This window comes from Homarus americanus, unplaced genomic scaffold (assembly GCF_018991925.1).
Source record: "Homarus americanus isolate GMGI-L3 unplaced genomic scaffold, GMGI_Hamer_2.0 scaffold46583, whole genome shotgun sequence".
Classification (NCBI taxonomy): Eukaryota; Metazoa; Arthropoda; class Malacostraca; order Decapoda; family Nephropidae; genus Homarus; species Homarus americanus.
In genome coordinates, this window is record NW_024731675.1 from 1007879 (window position 1) to 1031532 (window position 23654).

Here is a 23654-nt window from a genome sequence, read left to right on the forward strand (position 1 = left end):
TTTTTCTGTAGTTTTCTGTATTTTGATGTTATCCATTTATTAGAAATGTACTTAGGGTGTTATTTAGTTTGTTAAGAACCCGAGGTAGTTTTTAATTTAGTTGTAGTGTAGTTAGTTATAGATATTTTGATTTGATTAGTCTTAATAATATTCATAATTTTATATATTGGATAAAATATGAATAAAATAATAACCTAGAGGATAAAATAAATAAATAAACTCCCTTTGAAATAACACATACGTTCAATGAACCCAATCTTATATTATCGTGTAAAATTTATATTACTTTTTGTGAGTAGTTTTGATATGAAACTTTATTTAAATATAGTATATGTTATCATGTTTTACAATTAAATGGTATAGTGGTAAAGACGATTCATTAATAATTATTTCGTTATAGGTTTAGCAAATATTAAATAACCTGCTCCATTGTGTCTCTGTAATACGGTCTATGGTAATGTATAGGTTTAAAGAATATATATTTTAGTGGATAAAGGTTAAAAAATGTATATTATATTATTCAAAGTTTTATTAGAGAGGAACACATGTTAATATACAGTAATAATATTTCATACTTCCCGCACACAGTTTAAATGGCCTAGCTACCTTGAGTCGCCTTTGAGTACTGTTCCTATTATCATTATAAAACATAACTAAACAATAAATACCATACATTAATACATAAAAATTATTCTTATATTAAATTATAATGAAATATATTCTTAAATTAGGTTAGGAATTAGGTTATAAGGGTTAAATAAGTAATATTCACAAGATCTGTAGCTCGTCAGGTATGCGTGCGCAGTGACGTCACGAGGATGGCGGCCTGTGATTGGTTACTTCAAACCGAGGCGGTGGAGGGAGGTGGACGTCACTCAGCTGGTCTCTCTCACAGTCTTTCTTTAATATAACCTCAATGTGGCGTCTGTTGGGCATTTACGAGATCCCTACCTACTTCTACTAAACCTTGAGTTACTTTAGAGTCTTATTGTGACTTAGTTATTGTAGTAGTTATTAAGGGAAAATATAAAATCATGTCTACTCAAATTTACGAGGATCAAGAAAATCAAATTCCATCCCAACGAAGAGTGAAGATGATCCAAGGGTTAATATAGCCATTAATAACAGTCTACAGGCTACTAGGAGACCAGTGTTGGGTGCTATCAACACTAATCTACAACAACAACCAACTAGAGCAGCCAAACAGGTGAGATAATTGAGTTTAAAAAAAGGGTTTAAATGAAGGTATATGTCATGGTGGTCTAGCAGGTGGTGGTGTTTACATTATTTTCTGTTGGTTTATTAGGGTTTAAGGTTTATCTATGTATATCTACTTGTATGTCTGTTTAAAGGAGTTCTTGTAGATGTGTGATGTGGTGTGGTAAATTAATTATTATGTCTGTAATTGATAAAAACTGATGTTGTAATGTACCGTATGTTAAGAATTTTGAATGATTATATTTTTTGATAATTAATTAGTATTGTATATTATTCTAGTACTGGATAATCACGTCTAATTAATGGTTAAAAGTTTATCTCAATGAAAATTATGAGAGTAATGGGTAAAGGAATATTACTCTCTATATTAACTTTTTATAGGAAATATTCACAGATAAGTCTCTAATTGGGTAGTTTTCATGGGTTAATTACATGGATAGGGTTACTGGCTTTACCATTATGTAGTTTAAAAGTAATTAAGAATTAGCCCAGACGTAGTTTAATTTGGATATAAAATGTAAGGTTAAGTGAGTAATGACGTTAGTTTATTTAACCTGAAGATTAATCACCCTTTAACCTAACTTAACCCCATGAGGTAGAATTAGGGTGTCTTATTCTTCAGGTGATCAGTAATGGGGGGTAAACTTTGAATTCATCTCAGTAATCAAATATTTCCTGTGCATAATAATTTGTTTATAGAATCATGTGCTTCTTAATTAACATGTAAATTGTACTTAGTGTGTCGTGAGAATACAGTTATTTGAGTTTGAGTAAATACTTCAATATGTCTGCAGTACTTATGATTCATATATTAGCGTAATTTGATATCTTAACTACCCAACGAGCTGTTAACATAAATTTGACAAGTATATGAATGAATTGCAAGTTAAATATAGATCTGGAAGAGTATTGTGTGGTCGGATTTTAAAACAGTGATGTATGCAAATCAGATTTGTCACTGGCAAAAGGTTTGGGTTTGTACACGTTAGCCAATTCTAAACTAATTCTTATGGTCTACAAATTGTGTAAACGGTCATATTCGGATTCATTTCCTCAATATATTTCGAGTTTTTCTGGGTTTTAATGCAGAGAAAGCAAATCCGGTGGTGGTGGTGGAAAGAAGCAAATTTGAAAAGCATTTGTAAAGCCCGCCACAATCACTGTTGTCTGCTTGTATATAAATGGCTTTTTTCCTACCTCTTCTGTCGGGTTTTGTATATACATTGTAACATTAATTTGTACACCAATTAGTTTTTCCTAATGGGCGGAATCATCAAAGAGCGCGCCAAAAATTTCAAATGGTAACTTATTTCACCTGTAGGTTCCAGTTACTATTTTTCATTATCGTTACGTTTAATATTTTTGACAGTAAGTGGAATCAAACATTATATTGATCATATTACCCATACAGTATTAACCTTCATTATTTCTAAAACTGAAGGGGTTATATATGGAAATCCAGTGTATGCTTATATATTTCAATTTATGTCAGTACTTTAGATTAGGTTAGGTAATTATTATTGGAAATTGGGACCCTAGCCGACCTTGCTAATAAGAACATAAGAATTACTACCACTATCATCCATGAATCTATCTAGTCTCCTTTTAAAGCTTTCCAGCGTTCCAGCACTTACTACAAAGTTGTTAAGCTTGTTCCACTCGTCCACCACCCTATTTGTGGTCAAGTATGCAATAGGAAAAATGCATTTGACTCATTTTGTACAGTAGCTAAGTGCCATGGTATTTATATTACCTACCTACGATATATAACTTCTGGTGTAAAAAAACAATTCTTAATAAACGGTAACAATTCAAATGGGTTGGCTTTATGCTATTACAATGTAGTTCTAATGTATTTAAATCTCAATTGGGGTTCATTAATCTGTGTGTTGAGGTTTGTCTAGTAATTCACAAGTTAAGGAATAAATTTTGAAATGTTTTTCTGAATCACGTGGCGACGTTGTAATTACTTTACTTTATTTATGCAGTATTTACACATGTGGTTGTTAATTATGATGCTTATAACCGTTTTATAATCAAGAGGTATTTGATAATTTAGTCATTAATAAAGTTGTATTTAGGTTTTGTGATCTTTGCCGGCCGTTAGTCATAAAAATAATCTTGGTTTTGTATTTTAAATATTTGTAAAGTAAACTTATCATCCATGGTATAGGGGTAAAACGGCTAAATTTGTTGTGTGTTAAATGGTTTGAACTTTTTGAAGATAAAACTAAACTGTGTGTGCCTTGGTAGTTAACACGGCCGTCAAGCAGCAACTTCTACTGTCAGAGAGTACGTGAGCTGTGCAAGTGAAGGGTACTAAATTATTCTCCTGTTACTATTAAAGTATTGTGTGCAGTTGATATAATGAAAACCAGATCAAAACCCATAGAAAGTTTAGACTAATGAATTCAAATGGTAGTGTCTGTTCTACGAGTATTACTTTACTGCCTTATATATTTCACAGATACAGCTATTAGTTAGGTAGATTTAAATTGTTAAGTGTTTATGCAACCAAATTAATAATAGATAAGGAGACTTGGCAATATTTTGAGGTAGCATGTATGTACTACTAAGGGTAATATTTGACGTGTGGAGGAGGGTAGGCTTGGGAACATTTCTGGAGACTAAAACTTTAATCATCTTTTTTAATATAGTTCGTGCACGTTCTGTTGACAATAAGATTATATAAACACCCTAAGGAACAGCATACCATCCTTTAACTTAAACTAGTAATTTGCTTCCAATTTAGGTTAGTTAGGTTAGGTTGCTTTTATCATCAATGTTGTTCCCATGTCAAGATTACGGTATTTATATGAAAAATGCTGTAAATCCTTGTTGCCTTATATGGTGGCTTTCACATGAGGGCGTTTATTCGTATCGAGGAGTAAAACATCGCAAACACAAAATTAAGAAAGTTGCAATTTTTCCACCATTATATTGAGCGCGTTGAACAATGTGGGTGCACATTACAGGTAGGAGTTATGCAGTGAACTGTGTGGGGCAACTTGCATCATCATCAATGGCCATGTTTCTGTGCTTGTGAAGGTTAGACATGATTACCTGATGGCAGTTCTCCTTGCTACACTTTGTTTTGCAGTCTCACTCAAGAGGTTATTACTTACCACCTCTCCCACTGTTATTCTTGGCCTACAACCTGGCTCCCCTCCCCCCCGCACATACATAAATACCTGTACACACACACACACCTGTACGTACATACATACATTTAGACTTGTATATCTTGATCCAGTTGGTCACCTCCACAAATCAGCACTGTTGCAAAGAAAAAAAATGACCTGTAGATAAATGTTTACAGCCATATTCCATACTTGTTGGTTATTTAATCCCCTGGTGGCAGCTCTCCATGTTGCACAGTCTCTTGCAGTAAACACAGGAATATGAAAAGTTATTTACGCTATTGGTAATCAGGGTCGATTGAGGTCCATTATTTATAGGGCCTTGACAAAAAAAATTTCGAGAAGCCAAATTCTGCCTAAGCTCAGAATTGTGAAAACAAACCTTGTGAGGAAGGAATAGTGTGTGTGAGGCATTATGTGATCTGACTGAGTTTGTTGCTGGCAGAGATGGGGTCAATTAATTTTTTTTTATTTCAATTCCAATTCAGAATAAAATTTGAATTAATCGATTCCAATTCAATTAAATTCATTCGTAAAAAAATCTTCAAATCAAATGATTTTCAATTCAAAGTTAATTCTAATCTATCATTAATCTAATGGAATGAAACAAAAATTCAAGGTTTCAAATTAACTTCTTTATTTTTTATCAAAAATGCTCTACCACACAAACCTTTCACATTCTTTACCAACCAAAAGTTCAAATGGTTTAATTCTTTGTATTAGTAAACAAAATATGAATGAGTCCAAGTTACTGGGGATTGCATCTGATCATCATAAGTTCCTCAAATCTTTTATTGCTTAAATTGCACCTCTCTGGCCTGAAGAGCTTGCCAGCAATGGAGAACAGTCGTTCCATTGGAGCCGATGTAGCAGGAATGGCCAGGTACTTTGCTGCAAGTCTGGTGAGGGCAGGAAACTGCTTGGCCTTCCAGTAGCCAAGGGGATCACTATCATCCTGTAGACATGGTTGGTTGTGGTAGAGTGAGACCTCAGTGATGGAGTTGGTCTTGGTGTAGAAGACCGGTTGGCCAGGGCGAAGAACTTGTTCCTCTTCATCGGTGGTGGTTCAGCAGGGGAGGTGTCTGTTGTTGTAGGATCAACACTGTGTGCCATATTGTATTTCAGTCAGGTCACGAATGTCTTGCACTTCATTGTCATGACCCTAGTCCAGCTTGTAACGTGGGTCTAAGGTGGCAGCTAGCTGGAAAGCCTCCGTAGACTCAAACTTATTAAAACGAGTCTCTGTTGAGAACTGAAGTTCAGAACAAGCTTGCTTTTATACACTTCACGATGACTAACTAAAGCAGCTCGAAGACCACCAACACAGTAAACTACCAGACTAGATGTCACCATGTTTTGTCCCTGAATCTGATTAGTCACGTATTCAAATGGCTGGAGTATATCACAGAGCTCCTGGATGGTGTTCAGCTCATGGTGCTTCACCTTGCAGGGAGTGTCAAGTTTGTCCCACACTTCAGGTGACCTCATCGTCGTTAACTGGCTATTCCAGCGTGTACATGTTGCCATCTGGAGCTTGAATTCGTTTGAACATAAGAAAATAAGGAGTCTGCAATAGACCGGTTGACCTGTGCATGGCAGCTTCTGTCGAGAGTTACTACCACTCTATCATCCATGAATCTATCCAGCCTCCTTTTAAAACTTTCCAGCACTTACTACAAAGTTGCTAAGCTTGTTCCACTCGTCCATCACCCTATTTGTGGACCAGTTCCTTACTATCTCCCTCCTAAACCTAAACTTATCCAACTTAAATCTTTTGCTACGAGTCCTATCCTGCTCGGATATTATAAGAACTTTATATCCCCTTTATTGATTCCTTTCACCCACTTAAATACTTCTATCATATCTCCCCGCACTCTTCGTCTTTCTAGGGAATGCAAGTTTAGTTTCTTTAACTTATCTTCACATGGAAGGTTTCTAAGTCCCGGAATTATTTTCGTCATTCTTTGCAGCACCGACTCCAGTGAATTGATATCCATTCTATAATGAGGCCACCAGAACTGAACCGCATAATCGAGGTGCGGCCTGACTAGCGCGAGATATAGTTGCAATAAGACCTCTGCACTCTTATTACTTACACTTCTAGATATAAAACCTAATATTCTGTTTGCCTTATTTCGAACATTAACGCACTGTTTTCTAGGCCGTAGGTCCAGGCTTACAAGTACCCCTAAGTCTCTTTCACAAGCCGACTTCTCTAGGTTGATGCTAAGGCTGTATACATTGACAGTATTTGTTCTTCCAATATTAAGTACAGTATGCTGCACTTGCTGGTGTTGAATTTCATTTGTCATTTTTCAGACCACTCCTGCAGTTTATTTAAATCCTCCTGTAGTGCATTTGCCTCCTCCCCTGAATTACTCTGCCGCCCTATTTTGGTGTCATCCGCAAACTTGCTTATGTCACTGCTGATCCCAGCATCTAGATCGTTTATGTAGATTATGAACAAGAGTGGGCCTAGTACTGACCCCTGGGGAACCCCACTGGTTACACGGCCCCACTCAGATTTAACACCATTATGCTGACCCTCTGTGTTATATCGGTGAGCCATGATTTTATCCAATTTAAAACTTTCCCCTCGATACCATGAGCCTTAACTTTTCTCAAGCCTCTGATGTGGTACTCTGTCAAACGCTTTGCTAAAGTCTAAGTAAATAACATAGTAATTTTCGTCATTACCTACTACCTCGAAGACTTTCCTAAAAAACGTCAGCAGATTTGTTAGACAAGATTTTCCCTTTGTAAACCCATGTTGAGAGTCGTAGATTAATGTGCTTTTCTCTAAATGCGATCGGATGCTATTTGCTATAATTGATTCAAGATTTCCCCACTACTGACGTCAAACTAATCGGCCGGTAATTTGACGCTGATGTTCTGTCACCCTTTTTGAATATGGGTACTACATTTGCCTGTTTCCACAAGTCTGGCACAACTCCCGTGTCCAATGACTTTGTAAATAAATTTACGAAGGATCCGTTAATCTGTTCCTTACACTCTTTCAAAACTCGAGGGAAAATTTCATCCGGCCCTGGGGATTTTGTCTTCTTTAGTTTATTTATCTTCTTAAGAACTTCCTCTTTTCTGATAGTGATATTCTTTAATTTCTCTTCATTTCCCCTAAATATCAGTTCCACCTCTTGCATTTCCTAGTGAATTTTTTCAGTGAAAACTGATAAGAAGTAGCTGTTTAATGCTCTGCTTATTTTCTCAGTATCATCAATCACCTCTCCTCTCTCTGACTTTAAAGGCCCCACTTTGTCCTTGACCTTTGTCCTATATACCTGGAAAAATCCCTTGGGGTTCGCCTTGGATTCTCTTGCTATCCTGATTTCGCAGTCCCTCTTTGCCTTCCTTACATTTTTCTTAACATTCCTAGATAGTTCATTATACCTACTTCTGAGCTGCTCCTCCCCTCCCTTTAGTTTTATATATTCCTTTCTTTATCCCTATGTCATGTTTAAGTTTTCTGGTCATCCACCTTGGCTCATTCTTATTTGACCTAATTTTTCTGTATGGTATATTTTGTTCTTGTGCCACCTCACCAAGGTACCATCTTAACCCCTCATAATTTGCCGATTGAAAGTTTGGGACTGACCGTATTGTTATTGTTTTTCGTTTCCCAATTTAGGGTGAACCTGATTTCTCTGTGATCACTGTTCCCTAGTTCTTCCCCTATTGTGATATCTCTAATAATATTTTCTTTAATATTTTCTTTATTTGTTAATACTAGAGAGCACTTCTGCAACCACTGTTCATTTCCTGCAGAAGCTGACGAGCTTTGATACTTTTGCATGAATTTGCTTGATCTGGCCATCTTGCTCCTTGTCATCTTTCATGTGATGCCATGCCATCACTTGTATTTTTAACATATTTTTGTTCTAGCTAACTGTATTTTTGTTTTTATTTGAATATAACTTAATTATTGCAAAATAATGAAGATGCATATTACAGTATAATATATAATTTTTATCACTTCACATCAATTCATTGCATCGATTCATATCAATTCACATAAATTCATATCAATTCATTGATATCAAATCCAGTTCAATTCAATTAATTTTAATTTTGCATTTTTTTTCAATTTCAATTTAATTCCAATTCACGTTTTTTTTTAATAAATTCCAATTCAATTCATAATTAACCCCATGTCTTACTGGTCATTCTCCTTCATCTTCTGGTCCACAATGAGTGTTCAGTGAAGTTACTGTTTATATTCACTCTGGGAAGTGTTAAGTTCACAAAAAACCTTCCTTTCAAAAAACACAGCCAAGCATTGACGAGTAGCAAAGCTGTCGCCCAATCAACTTGTGGGTCACTGGTGTAGATTGTCTGACATCTTGCCACCCAGGACCACTGTCAATCTTGTCTCATTACTGCATAATTAAGTTAATAAATAAGGCTAAAATACAGTTGCCACACAAATTTAATAGTTATCTAATATTAATGAGTAGTGACAGGTGCTGCACTGTACCTGCACCGGCTTTTACGATATTCCGGTCCTTTTGTGGAAGAGAAAGACCATGTTAGCTCACACACTTGTGGTGGTGTTTTACTGTAACCATTTTAAGTTTTAGCACAGTACATACTTCCTGTAATTGGTCCACTATACAGGTGCCAACATGAGGCATCTTTTGAACCCTTGTGACCCTCAGCTAAAATCACTGGTAATTTGACCTAAGTTGACCTGGCTGTGTGCTAAAATGTATACTGTACTGTAGTTCTCTTGATCAACTTAGGTAATTGGAGTTTACACCATTTCAAATTTAAGAAGTTGACAATCAAAAAATTACATAAATAAATACAGCTACTCCCCGACTTAGGCCTACTCGACTTACGACCAGCCGGACATACAACCGCCTCAGTCGTACCCAAATTTTGTCAAATTACGTATTTTCGAGTCCCAACGTCAGTGATTGCGCTGTGTACTGACAATATTTTCGTTTGTAATTCACTTTAAAATGGCTGGAAAGCTTAAAAGTGAGAGTTTTGTGGTGCTGAGAAGAAAGAGAGACCCCTATTTAAGATTTTCTATGTATTTAACCATTTTCGACTTACGGCCTGGATTTGGGTCCCTAACCCCGTCGTAAGTCGGGGAGCAGCTGTAGTTGACTTTTCATTTAGGGAAGAGAGATGAAGTGCAGTACAGTGTTGTCTTATTGTGGACTGAACCAATGGCTGGACTTATCATTGTCACATCATCATTTCTCTTATACTATTTAATTACTTAAGGAACGAAAGTGAATTAATAAAATGCACCTGTGTATATGTTGAGATCCTATAATGTATTTGACTTAATATTTTGTCATAAAGGGCAGTGTTAATGTTAGAACTGAACCCTTGATGAGCAGCAGAGGATAACCATACTTCCTGGGCCTCAAGGTTGGGACCACAATCAAAGAACCTTCCTCATCTACTCCACTTCTGGCTTGGGTCTTATTTTTTACACTATTCTCTGCTGTCAGATCTAAGTATTTACCGTGTGAGAATGCCTACTTAAGACTGGTATGAATAGATACTTCTATTTCATACTCAAACCACCACTCATAGTTTCCTATATAATTAATAATAGTGGATAGCTTTAGTATTAAATAATTGAACTTAAAGAATAGTGTTAATTTTAAGAATATCATGATACCGTACCTGAGAAAAAAGATTTGAGAACATTTACCTTTCCCCATTAGTAAAATCCCGTTACATAATTCATTAGACCCGTTGGTAACCTATTGAGTATTTACCTTCTCCGCCATCGATGTTTGACGGGACAGATTCTCCGGTACGAGAAAAGTCCACGTGTTTATCAGGTGGTCAGGAGTAGGCGGGGATATTGGTACCTTGAGTAAAGAGGAACATTAACCAACACGCTCGGTGAATCGTGTCTACCTACTGCAGGTCCTAGATGCTTCTGGGTTGGTCTGAGGTACAGGCTTTTATGCCACGTGGATTTCCCGAGGTGTTGGTTTGTTAGGCACCTTGAATAAATTGATTTTGACCAGATGTGTTGAAAAAAAGAATTCACAAATGGAGGAAATGGACGAATTTTTGTACGGGTGGATCATTAACTCTTGTACCTTTAATTAAAATGAATCTATTAATTCATTGTAATCTCCACAGGGCATCAGCTATGAAACAGGAGTGCCACAACAAGGTGAAGAGAATGCATCCAGTACCAGCCACAAATCTTTTTCATCCACCTTCCCATCCTTCACAATCCATCAAGATGTTTCATCATGTGTATCCGTGGGATCCTCCTCATCCACCAGCACCCAGATGAGCTCGACAACCAATTCTTCAGTACCTTTACCTTTACGAGAGAGGTTAAGCAAACCACAAGACAGAAATTGTGAAAGTTCCCCCGATCTTGATCCTTCTATAACAGCGTTACAAAAGTGAGTTAACCCGTAGATCGCTTGTGACGACTTCCTGTACAGTCACTCGGAATAACTATCTTCTTGGTGGTTGATGAATGTCAGAACGTACACTGCCACACCTGTTGTCTCGGAAGGGTTGTCGAAATCCTTCGTCTCTTATATTTTTTCAACACAATTTTGTATAGTTTGGGTGACTACAACTTCATAGAAATTAAAAATATCCCAGACGTTCATCCTTAAATAATAACTATGTAAATATTCACCTGTTGTGGACCATAGAACTACAGTAGTTTAGATTCCTGGATAAAAAGTTCTTCAAGACCCAAAAAAAAAAATGCTCCAAATTTAGACCCATAGATAACTGGTTACTTGTGATAAAAAAGACCCAGGGTGATAATGAGTACTTTTGACAGGTGCATCTTCTGAGTGGGTAAAGTATTCCTCCTCTTGTCCATTCAGTGATACAAAATTTACATATCCTGTGATCTAGTTAATGAATACAGGAACTGGCGATAGTGTACAGTACGCTTAAATAGTGAACTCATCTCTGTATTCCACGGTTACAGATCTTCCGATATAGAAAGTTCAGCGTCGACAGATCCCATGGAAATGAGCGTGTGCGAAGACGATCTCATGGTAGTGGAAACGACTCCGAGAGAAGACGTCCTCCAGAGTAGAAATGACGACATATATGACGTTCCGGAATATGCAGCGGACATTTATCAATACCTTAGAGAAGCAGAGGTGATTAGTCTATTTTTTCGACGCCTTGCTTTGCATTAATTTTTTTATTTAAGGATCTGTGAATGTTTGTTTTCTGAAGAGTTTAATTCCATATTATTATTTAGTTATTTTAGTGTTAATATTTTTGGAGTTAATTTATCCATTTACGATTTGTATATTAACATTAAACTAATCCTCTGTTAATTTCCGAAGTTAAATTTCTCCGAAGAAGAAATTCCTCCCAAAGATTCGTCAATAATGCAACCTAACCCAACCAGGTGTGTCACAAGCCCCGCGCCAACTACATGTCGAAGCAGTCCGATATAACGTCCAGCATGAGATGGATCCTCGTCGACTGGTTGGTGGAGGTGGCGGAGGAATACAGCCTACACACGGAAACCTTGTACTTAGCCGTCTCTTACATAGACCGTTTTCTCTCCCATATGTCCGTGAAGAGAGACAAGCTACAGCTCGTTGGTACCACTGCCATGTTTATTGCCGCGTGAGTATACCGGTGGGAACTATGGGGTTGTTGTTGTGGTTGGTTGGTCATGTATTTGTATTCGATTACCTGTCCATTGATTGGCTGGTTACACAGATTTGACCGATTATCCAACATATTTGTATCCGTTAACCATCTAACGTGTGTCTTAATTCCCTCAGGAAATACGAAGAGATCTACCCGCCCGACGTGGGTCAGTTTGCCTACATCACCGACAACACGTACAAAGTGGGTCAGATCCTACGCATGGAACATCTCATCCTAAAAGTATTAAGCTTCGACATGGCGGTACCGACGGCACATTTATTCGTCAACAAATTCTCCCGGATGTGCAAGAACTCCGAGGAAACGTTGAATTTAGCGCTAGTAAGTACAGCAGAGCGTCGGGTTCTCGGTGACGCCTTGACGTAAAAGGAAGAAGAGGACAGCTCGATATACCAACACACTTTGCTTGTTACCTTATAGTACAGTATATACGTAAGATGAATCTTTTATCCCCAGTATGACTTGATGGTCGTCCTAGGTGATTCTTTAGTGAACTCTACCAATATTTAATGATACGTTTGGCATTTAATTAGCTTGTTTGTTAGGGATTATTACAAGTATGATTGCTAGAGGAACAATTATGTTTTATACAAGTTTATGATAATATTTTTGTCATATTTGGTTCATTCATTATTTTTTTTAATTGCAGTTCTTGGCAGAGGTGACAATGCTAGACTGTGATCCATTCCTAAGGTTTCTACCCTCTATGATAGCTGCATCTGCGGTTGCTTTGGCCAATCACACGCAGGTAAGCCCACACCGACGGCACGGTGGATATATCTCCGCGAATTTTCGCTTATTGTGATGAACGTATTTAAAACCAACAAAATTTCTTGGTAATGTGAATTTTGAGAGGATTAATGAATTTTTTGCCATTTTCCGAGTATAGGAGTAACTTTACGATGTCTTGATTCGTCGTCCTTGTCAGGGTCGAGTCGCTTGGCCGAGTCATATGGTGGAATCGACGGGATACGCCCTGGAGGACCTGAGGGAGTGCTACGTTAATTTGTATCGTGCCTTCTCTCGAGTCCATGAGCCCCAGCAACATGCGATCAGAGACAAGTACAAAAGTTCAAAGTAAGTGGCGTGTTTGTCCAGTCTTGTGTGTTGGGTTTTTATTTGGCATCTTTCTTCCCTTTCTATTTTCTCTTCTCTATTTCTCATTTCTCTTGTCTCTTCGTCTCTTATTCTCTTCTTTTCTCCTCTTTTCCCTCCTCTCTTTCTCTTCTCTCCCAGGATGCAACAAAGCAATAAACACAACAGCTTTGAGGCCCACACAACCCTGAAATGAGACCTGAAACAGAGATGCAATAAGATGCTGACTTGTATAATACGGTATATAAATAAAAAGTAACCTTGTGTTTCCTGGGGGGGGGGGTTATAGGGACATAGAATGGGGAGAGATAGTAAAGAAGAGAATAATTGAGAGACCTAAGGATGAATGGGGAGAATGATGCAGAAGGTGAATGATTGTACAGCAAGGAGGAGGAGAGAGAATGGGAAATAAAGGCAGCTTGAGGTATGTGAAGGAAGGCAGCTTGGGTTACGTACTTAGGCTTCGGCGACCTGTGGTGTAGTGGTCAGCGTGCTCGCCTTACAAGCAAGTGGACTTTGGTTCAATCCCCAGGTAGGGTGACTCTGTGAGGAAGATTGTGTCATTTACCTCAGTTTATCCAGCAGTGATTGGGGCCCTGGATGCTTCTTGTGGGTTATGTTCCGGGGTAATGGTCAGCCTGTGCAGTGGGGGAATTGTCCGGTCTTCTTGATAATGAAGCTCTTTAGCTTAGGGTGTGGTTGTTGTGTTGGTGACAGCTCATTAACTTAGGGTGTGGTTATTGTGTTGGTGACAGCTCATTAACTTAGGGTGTGGTTATTGTGTTGGTGACAGCTTCTACACCTTAAACACTGGGTCATGCAGCTCGTTAACTCTGTGTGTGGTCTCTCTCTCTCTCTGTTTTGGTCTTATTATAGTCATATAGTACTGTAATCTTTCATTCTTTGAGGGTGATCATTTAACCGTCGAGGAATGAAAGGTTTAAATAAATCCTACACTTTGATAAAGTTCTCGAACAAATAATACTACTTTATCACCCAGCCTCAGAGAGAGTTAAAGCAATCCATGACCAACGATAAAAGTCTATCTGGGTCGTGAGTGAACCCTTTTATTTTCATTGATATACTGTATAATTAGCTGGCATTTTTAACTATCGTGGTATAGGGTGATTCGTGACGTTAACAAGAAGAATAAACTATGAAATTCACCTGCATGTTTTATGGTGTGTGTGTGTGTGTGTGTGTTTGAGTTTGAGAGAGCGAGACCGGTAGGGTTGTCGAAGTAGTCCAGGTGTCGTTCGGTTAAGCCAGGGCAGTAGGGTTGGTGATGTAGCGTCGGTCACCTGTAGGTCTCGAGGCAGCTACCAGGAAGGGGTATGTCGTCTAGCAGTTGATCATCATGGGTGTACTGAAGCGTCTGTGGTTTGTTTGTCCTCGAAGATCAGAGTCGTAATTGAGGATTGTTATTGGAGTATTGAAATTTTTTGGGTACTATTCTGGACACAAAGACACACCTCTATACCCACACAAAACACACACATGCTAACACACACATAATAAAAAAAATAAAGTACACACACACACACACACACACACACACACACACACACACACACACACACACACAGTCTTTTGATTGTAAGAGGTAAGTTTACCCCAGAAAGCACCACTTAAGGCCACATACTATGCTGCTGTTTGGTCTGTGTCTGTCTATACTTTCTGCTGTTTCGTCCATGACTTAAACGCTTTCTGCTGTTTGGTGCCAATCAGTCTCCTGCTTCCTGCTGTTTCGTACATGAACTATCAAATTCTTTCTGCCGTTTGGTGCATGACCACGAAACGCGGTGTGCTGTTTTGTGTGTGACCATCAAATACTTTCTGGTGTCGTGCATCTCGTTCTCCCTCACCTCTAGTGCACTGAAATGACCTCCCTCGTCTGTAATGCCGGTGAGGAACGCATTGATCAGCTCGCCAACCATGAGAGGAAACGATTTGTCCCGCAGTTCCGACACTTAACCATCCCTGGGTCGTTCCTGTAGTTAGTATATCAGGATAAGGCCTCTGGTGTGAATGCACTACAGGAGGATTTAAATAAACTACAGGAGTGGTCAGAAAAAGGCAAATGAATTTCAACACCAGCAAGTGCAGCGTACTTAATATTGGAAGAACAAATACTGTCAATGTATACGGCCTTAACAACATCAACCTAGATAGGACTCGTAGCAACGGATTTAAGTTGGTTAAGTTTAGGTTTAGGAGGGAGATAGGAAGGAACTGGTTCACAAATAGGGTGGTGGACGAGTGGAACAAGCTTAGCAACTTTGTAGTAAATGCTGGAAAGTGTTAAAAGGAGGCTAGGTAGATTCATGGATGATAGAGTGTGGTAGTAACTCTCGACAGGAGCTGCCAACCGGCCTATTGCAGACTCCTTATGTTACCTGTAGTTAGTATGCTAGGATAAGGCCTATGGTTAAGGTGGCATCACAGTTAATGTTTTTAATTCTGGATCGAGAGTATTTAGGAGTACATCTCACGTCCTGGTTTTAGCGAGAGTATGGGGTCTGATTTATTGGTTAGGTGATTCCATTTGCTTGCATTTAGTTATTGTAGGTTTGGGTTGGTTAAGTAAAGTTAGGTAGGTAGGTTAAGTAAAGTTGGGTAAGTAAGTTAAGTTAGGTTAAGTAAAGTTGGGTAGGTAGGTTAAGTAAAGTTAGGTAGGTTAGGTTTATTATATCAAGGGTCTATTAGATATGAAACCTCCATCTAACGAACTATATAATGATGATCCGTTATATCAAGGGTCTATTAGATATGAAACCCCCTAACTAACACAGGTTGTATGGAGATGTAAGTCCATTATATCAATGTTCCTCTGTAGCTCACACTGATGCAATTAACCTTTTAAGACTCCTACACGAAGCTTGATGTTCTATAAAAGAAAGATGTAAAACTGGTATAAATCTGTTAACTTGATAGGATTACAGGGGCAGTCCTGGTAAACCTGTGGAGGGATGCCGAGAGTTACCAAGATGGGGTTCTGTTTGAGGATAAGTATCGTCTTGTACAGTGAGTTACTTGTGTAGGTTCCTGTATTCCTTGGGGCTGAACGAGAGGTTTTGAGACTTCGTGAGTGGATTATAATTATGACGTTAAACCTTTTGCCGAGTTGTTGGTGCTGTCGTGTACTGTGGGTGAGCAGGTGTTGATGGCTTGATTCATGACAATAAGGTCAGATTAGCTGTCTCATCCTCTTGTTATTAAGTGTTCTAGGTCACAAAAGGCTTGTTCCATCCTTGACAAGTACAACTAATAGTGTACTAATTATCGTACTGCCTTGTGTTCGATGGCTGGTTTAACGAGGGAGTGGAGGCGAGGGATAAAAGGTGTCTAGCATCTATACCCAGTACAGTTTAAGCAGCATTGGTTAACATTTTTAATTTCTTGCAGATGGCACGGCGTATCACAGCTGAGTCCCCGACAGAACTTTCCCTGGTGATAAGTGTGCGTGAAGAATGCTGCTAAACGTGTGCTCAGGTGTTTGGTTTGTAAATTTTGTGTGGCTGTTTCTCCTATGTTTGAGTGTAGTTTTAGCAGAGTTGGTGCATATGACAAAACTCTTAAACCCTATGAGTGAGGTAACTTGTAAGTTAGTACAAGCGAGTGTGTCCGGTGCCCCTGCTCTCTCGAGGCCTGGACCGACACTAAGACGTATACACAGGCTGGTCTTCCAAGTTGTATTTTTTATGCAGTACAGGATGTCTTATCAGATTTTTTTATTTCTTTTAAAATGTGTGTATTTTACCCTAAAACATTTATTGAATGCAAGAAATCACTAACTTTAAGAAGACCTATTGTGTAGATGACTATTTTTTATCACTAGAGTTGAAAGACTTTTGGTTTATCCGCTGCATGTTATTTAGAGGTTTGTCATTGTGTGAACTTCAGTATTTTGTACGCATCGGGTCAACCATCTATGGGGCTGAGTCGTCTACGGGGCGAGCCATCTAGGTGGGTGAACACTTTGCTACAGTGAGACATATCAAGTGTTCAGAAGACATGTACAAATGTCTGTAAATATGTAATCTAGAATCTTTGAGGAAATGTCTAATTCCTCCGAGAATTTTTTAGCAGGAATGACTTGTTCCATTACCTTGAACATCTCTTCGACTCCCTATCCTTAAATTTAATTGTCAATAAGTTCAACCATTGTCCATTCCAAAGACTTCATCATTATGGAATAAAAACACTTTTCTGAAGAATTTGTTTTACTATGTACCTCATTATAAATTATTGTCTATTTGATGTTTAATTTTAACCAGGAAATTTTTTTATTGGAACATTTGTAAGTAATTTAGTTTATAATGAAAGTTGGGAAGACAGTTTGATGACTTCACCTGAACTGAAACCCTCAGGATTGACCTGCTGATTAAACACCTTAATTCTACCTGGGGGAGTTAGGTTAGGTTAGGGTGTTCAATCATCTGGTGAAATATGCAATGAAGTGGCGTTGAGGTGAGGGGACGAACATGCAAAGAAAGGCAGTGTTTTATACCTGGATCACCTGATATAGACGAACATATCCAAGATAGCTTTAGGGTGTTGAAATTGAGATGTAACTTCAGGTGAGCATTTGGGATTGGGGGGGGAGGGTGGGTGTGCTAATCTTCGGGTGATTCATAAAGGCCAAAATCACAAATATCGATAAAATCATTGTTCGTTGGGGGTAATGAATCGCACGACCTTGCTAATGTAAATAAATACCTTTAGGCCTTGAGAGTAAGGAAATGCCATAGTAGTGTGGTAAGACAGACTGAATAAGGGAACGTGTAGCTTTTTGATGCCAGACTCTGGGTGTGGTACTAGGATGGAAAATTGGCTTGAAATAGATGGAGGTTGGGAGTGAATACAGCATTATTATGGTAAGCTTAAAAGAGTGTGATGCATATTTGTTGAGAAGGAAGGCACAGCACAGTGTAAACTTTTATAATACTATGGAAGTGAAGAAAAAATTACTGAATACGATAAGCGTGATAGATTAATGTTGATACTACTGTTAATTATTGAAAGATTTTGTGGTAGTGAAAAGTAGTACTGTCTAACTAATGCTTCATAACTTAATAGTAATATAAGATAGTTACAGCAGTGCTCAAACTAACATACTAATATTTATGAAGAAGACCTGTGGTGTAGTGGTCAGCGTGCTCGCCTTACAAGCAAGTGGAGTTTGGTTCAATCCCCGGGCAGGGTGACTCTGTGAGGAAGATTGTGTCATTTACCTCAGTTTATCCAGCAGTGATTGGGGCCCTGGATGCTTCTTGTGGGTTATGTTCCTGGGTAATGGTCAGCCTGTGCAGTGGGGGAATTGTCCGGTCTTCTTGATAATGAAACTCTTTAGCTTAGGGTGTGGTTGTTGTGTTGGTGACAGCTCATTAACTTAGGGTCTGGTTATTGTGTTGGTGACAGCTTCTACACCTTAAACACTGGGTCATGCAGCTCGTTAACTCAGGGTGTGGTTAGTGTTGGTGACAGCTTCTACACCATAACGAAATTCACACCTAGTTGATCCTAGTATCTGCCAGGGACAAACATAAAATAAAGAAAGCCGAACCATTAACACTTTCCTCCTTCAAAGAACACCTGAAAATTAGCCCCAACACTCGCATGAAGTACTTTGTTCTTGTACATAGCCAGCTTGGAAGTTGCCCCTCAACCTGAAAATATGAGGGGGTGGGGGAGGTGGCTAATCTTCAGGTAATCATTAAAGACTAAAGAATTGGTCACGTTCTTGAATACTGAAATGCGCTCTTAGATTTGACGACTGAAGTTTCTCCCACCTTGAACCATTTAGGGGTATGGCACTGACTCAATTTCCTTACTTGGTGCCATGTTAATTTTGGGTGTGTTTTGACTTTTACTGTATAGGATCGTATTTTATCCAGAACCCTTAAATAATTCCTAAAATTTGTAATAAACAGAAACCTAAAATTTATTAGAGATAAAATTTAATATTGTTTTAACTGAATATTATTGTTTAAACTGAATATTATTGTTTAAACTGAATATTATTGTTTAAACTGAATATTATTGTTTAAACTGAATATTATTGTTTAAACTGAATATTATTGTTTAAACTGAATATTGTTGTTTAAACTGAATATTATTGTTTAAACTGAATATTGTTGTTTAAACTGAATATTGTTGTTTAAACTGAATATTGTTGTTTAAACTGAATATTGTTGTTTAAACTGAATATTGTTGTTTAAACTGAATATTATTGTTTAAACTGAATATTATTGTTTAAACTGAATATTATTGTTTAAACTGAATATTGTTGTTTAAACTGAATATTGTTGTTTAAACTGAATATTGTTGTTTAAACTGTTTAAACTGAATATTATTGTTTAAACTGAATATTGTTGTTTAAACTGAATATTATTGTTTAAACTGAATATTATTGTTTAAACTGAATATTGTTGTTTAAACTGAATATTATTGTTTAAACTGAATATTGTTGTTTAAACTGAATATTGTTGTTTAAACTGAATATTATTGTTTAAACTGAATATTATTGTTTAAACTGAATATTATTGTTTAAACTGAATATTGTTGTTTAAACTGAATATTGTTGTTTAAACTGAATATTGAATATTATTGTTTAAACTGAATATTATTGTTTAAACTGTTTAAACTGAATATTATTGTTTAAACTGAATATTATTGTTTAAACTGAATATTGTTGTTTAAACTGAATATTATTGTTTAAACTGAATATTGTTGTTTAAACTGAATATTATTGTTTAAACTGAATATTATTGTTTAAACTGAATATTGAATATTATTGTTTTTAAACTGAATATTGTTGTTTAAACTGAATATTGTTGTTTAAACTGAATATTGTTGTTTAAACTGAATATTGTTGTTTAAACAGAATATTGTTGTTTAAACAGAATATTGTTGTTTAAACTGAATATTGTTGTTTAAACTGAATATTGTTGTTTAAACTGAATATTGTTGTTTAAACTGAATATTGTTGTTTAAACTGAATATTGTTGTTTAAACAGTGAATATTATTGTTTAAACTGAATATTATTGTTTAAACTGAATATTATTGTTTAAGCTGAATATTGTTGTTTAAGCTGAATATTGTTGTTTAAGCTGAATATTATTGTTTAAACTGAATATTATTGTTTAAACTGAATATTGTTGTTTAAACTGAATATTGTTGTTTAAACAGTGAATATTGTTGTTTAAACAGTGAATATTGTTGTTTAAACTGAATATTGTTGTTTAAACTGAATATTGTTGTTTAAACTGAATATTATTGTTTAAACTGAATATTGTTGTTTAAACTGAATATTATTGTTTAAACTGAATATTGTTGTTTAAACTGAATATTGTTGTTTAAACTGAATATTGTTGTTTAAACTGAATATTATTGTTTAAACTGAATATTGTTGTTTAAACAGTGAATATTGTTGTTTAAACTGAATATTATTGTTTAAACTGAATATTGTTGTTTAAACTGAATATCATTGATTAAGCTGAAAATTATTGTTTAAACTGAATATTGTTGTTTAAACTGAATATCATTGTTTAAACTGAATATTATTGTTTAAACTGAATATCATTATGCTGAATATTATTGTTTAAACTGAATATTATTGTTTAAACTGAATATCATTGTTTAAGCTGAATATTATTGTTTAAACCTTTGCTATATAAACCAATAAAAAAATTGCTATTTAAACCATTCTAACAAAACAAAAAAAATCCAGTAACTTTGAAAGCTGTGACGTTGTGGGGTACGGGTTATTGGTTCACACTCTGGATGAATGGAGAAAGGAAACTCACAATGTGCTCTCTGTATACATGTTGTATTGGATGTACAGTGCAGCTTGGTGCTGGGAAGTGGCAGCGTGGTTACAAGCGTGATGTAGAGAGAGCTGGTTGGTGAGGACGCTCAGAGAAGGACAGCTTGTGGGTCGCCATGCTCGCCGGCGGGAGAGAGGACCGCCAGGCAGGCGGAGGAGGAGGTGTAGCTTGCTGCGGCTGTAGCTAGAAGAAGAGGCAGGTCACCACGAGGTCAGGTCTTATATAGCGGAGGTAGGCGTGGCTTAGTAGTTGACCTCCGTCATGTAAGGCGGCGCTGGTTGACCTAGACCACGAGGCATACACTGGGGAATTCGCGGGGTCGGCTACTCGGCGACAAACAGCGTTTGTAGGGGAGAAATCCACTACAACGTCATCTAATGTTGCGTCATAAATCATTCTAACAAAAGCTCTGACGTCATCTAATGTTGCGGCATAAATCATTCTAACAAAAGCTGTGACGTCATCAAATGTTGCGTCATAAATCATTCTAACAAAAGCTCTGACGTCATCTAATGTTGCGTCATAAATCATTCTAACAAAAGCTGTGACGTCATCTAATGTTGCGTCATAAATCATTCTAACAAAAGCTGTGACGTCATCTAATGTTGCATCATAAATCATTCTAACAAAAGCTGTGATGTCATCTAATGTTGCGTCAAATCATTCTAACAAAAGCTGTGACGTCATCTAATGTTGCGTCATAAATCATTCTAACAAAAGCTCTGACGTCATCTAATGTTGCGTCATAAATCATTCTAACAAAAGCTGTGACGTCATCTAATGTTGCGTCATAAATCATTCTAACAAAAGCTCTGATGTCATCTATACCAGTATGTAGGCTTTTGTTTTATTGAGAAGGAATTTGAGAGAAAAAATGGCTCAAAGAATAAAGTTAATATCAAATAAGTTTTATTTTAACGAGACAAATGCCTGATTAAAACAAAAGCTTAAAGGTATATAAATTACTTGAAGCTTACAGGTACGGTATATAAATTACTAATTATAAGCTTAGGGTTATATAAACTTTATTATAAGCTTAGAGATACATGCACATTATAAGCTTAGAGGTACATAAACTATTAGAAGCTTAGGGGTATATAAGCTTAGAGGTATTTAACCATTATAAGCTTAGGGGGAGATAAGTTTAGGGGTACAAACTCATAAGCTTAGGTGTGTACAAGTTTTACTATAAGCTTAGATGTATATAAACTATTATAAGCTTTGAGGTATATAAACTATTATAAGCTTAGTGGTATATGAACTATTATAAGCTTAGAGGTATATAAGCTTTATTATAAGCTTACGAATTTACAAGCTTAAGGGTATATAAATTACTATCCTGTATTACCAGCCATCGTCAGTGCAAGTATAGTACTGTAGTATGAGGAACAGTAGTACGATGATAGCCGCGTGTATGGTAATTAAGTATTATAATTAAATAGGTATAGTAATTATAGTCATGTATGATATATAATTAAGTGTATAATAGTATGATAGTTACAGGTATGATAATTGGTAAGTGGAAGTGTGATATTTTACTTTTATCCTCTTCACCATTGATAGGTTTGTTAGTCGCTTAGAAGGTCGGTCACGTCTCTGTTTACACACTGTTGGTAAGTACTGGGCATGTACTGGCTCTCTGTTACACACTGTTGGTAAGTACTGGGCTTGTACTGGCTCTCTGTTACACACTGTTGGTAAGTACTGGGCTTGTACTGGCTCTGTTACACACTGTTGGTAAGTACTGGGCATGTACTGGCTCTCTGTTACACACTTTTGGTAAGTACTGGGCATGTACTGGCTCTGTTACACACTTGACAAGTACTGGGCATGTACTGGCTCTCTGTTACACACTGTTGGAAAGTACTGGACATGTACTGGCTCTGTTACACACTGCTGGCAAGTACTGGCTCTCTGTTACACACTGTTAACAAGTACTGGGCATGTACTGGCTCTGTTACACACTGTTGGCAAGTACTGGGCATGTACTGGCTCTCTGCTACACACTGTTGACAAGTACTGGGCATGTACCGGCTCCTGAATGTACCTGAACCTGCTCCAGTGTTGGTCAAGTCTGGTCTTGAAACAGCTCACACTCGGTGCCGTCACAACACTCTCTGGCAGGTTGTTCCAACAGTTCACAACTCTCACTCCGAAAAAGTTTGCCCTCACAGTTTTCTGGACTTGTGGCTTCTTCAACCTTGAGCTGTGACCCCTTGTGGGGCGAGCGTCCGCCAGCTCCAGGTCAGGACACTCGACCGAGAAGTGCCCTTTGAGATGTTTATACACCTCAACTAGGTCCCCCCTTGCCCGTCTGTAGTATAAGCTAGGCAGTTGCAGGCGCTCTAATCTCTCAGGGTAACTGGGGTGCCGTAGTGCAGGCACCAGTCTGGTGGCCCTCCTTTGGTCATTTTCAATCAACTGACAGTCCCTGGGGTGACAGTACTCTAGGCGGGATGACAATTACTCCAGACGGGGAAGCACTTCACTCTTGAACAAGCTTTAAGGGAGATATCTGAACGATCTTCTTTAAGACCTAATAGTTTAGTAGCCTGATTCACCTTCTTCTCACAATGGCCCGAGAACTTCAGTTCATTGTCAACATACACACCTTGGTCTTTCTCACATTCAGTCTCAAATAATGCAGTTTCTTCCTCCCGTTGGGACATATGATACGCCTCCTTACCGTTGGTACGCCCCAGGTACAGCTCT

At 37.5% G+C, this 23654-nt stretch overlaps 1 protein-coding gene across 1 annotated transcript; it reads left to right on the forward strand.

Moving 5' to 3' along the window:
- Positions 1-834: 834 nt before the first annotated feature.
- On the forward strand, positions 835-17326 carry LOC121867717 (G2/mitotic-specific cyclin-A-like). Its single transcript, XM_042367756.1, is given in 9 exon segments — positions 835-1086; positions 1089-1207; positions 10491-10765; positions 11314-11491; positions 11749-11972; positions 12134-12338; positions 12667-12765; positions 12946-13094; positions 16518-17326. Coding segments are annotated over 9 exon segments (1350 nt in total). The 5' UTR covers positions 835-1034; the 3' UTR covers positions 16567-17326.
- The last annotated feature ends 6328 nt before the right edge of the window (positions 17327-23654 follow it).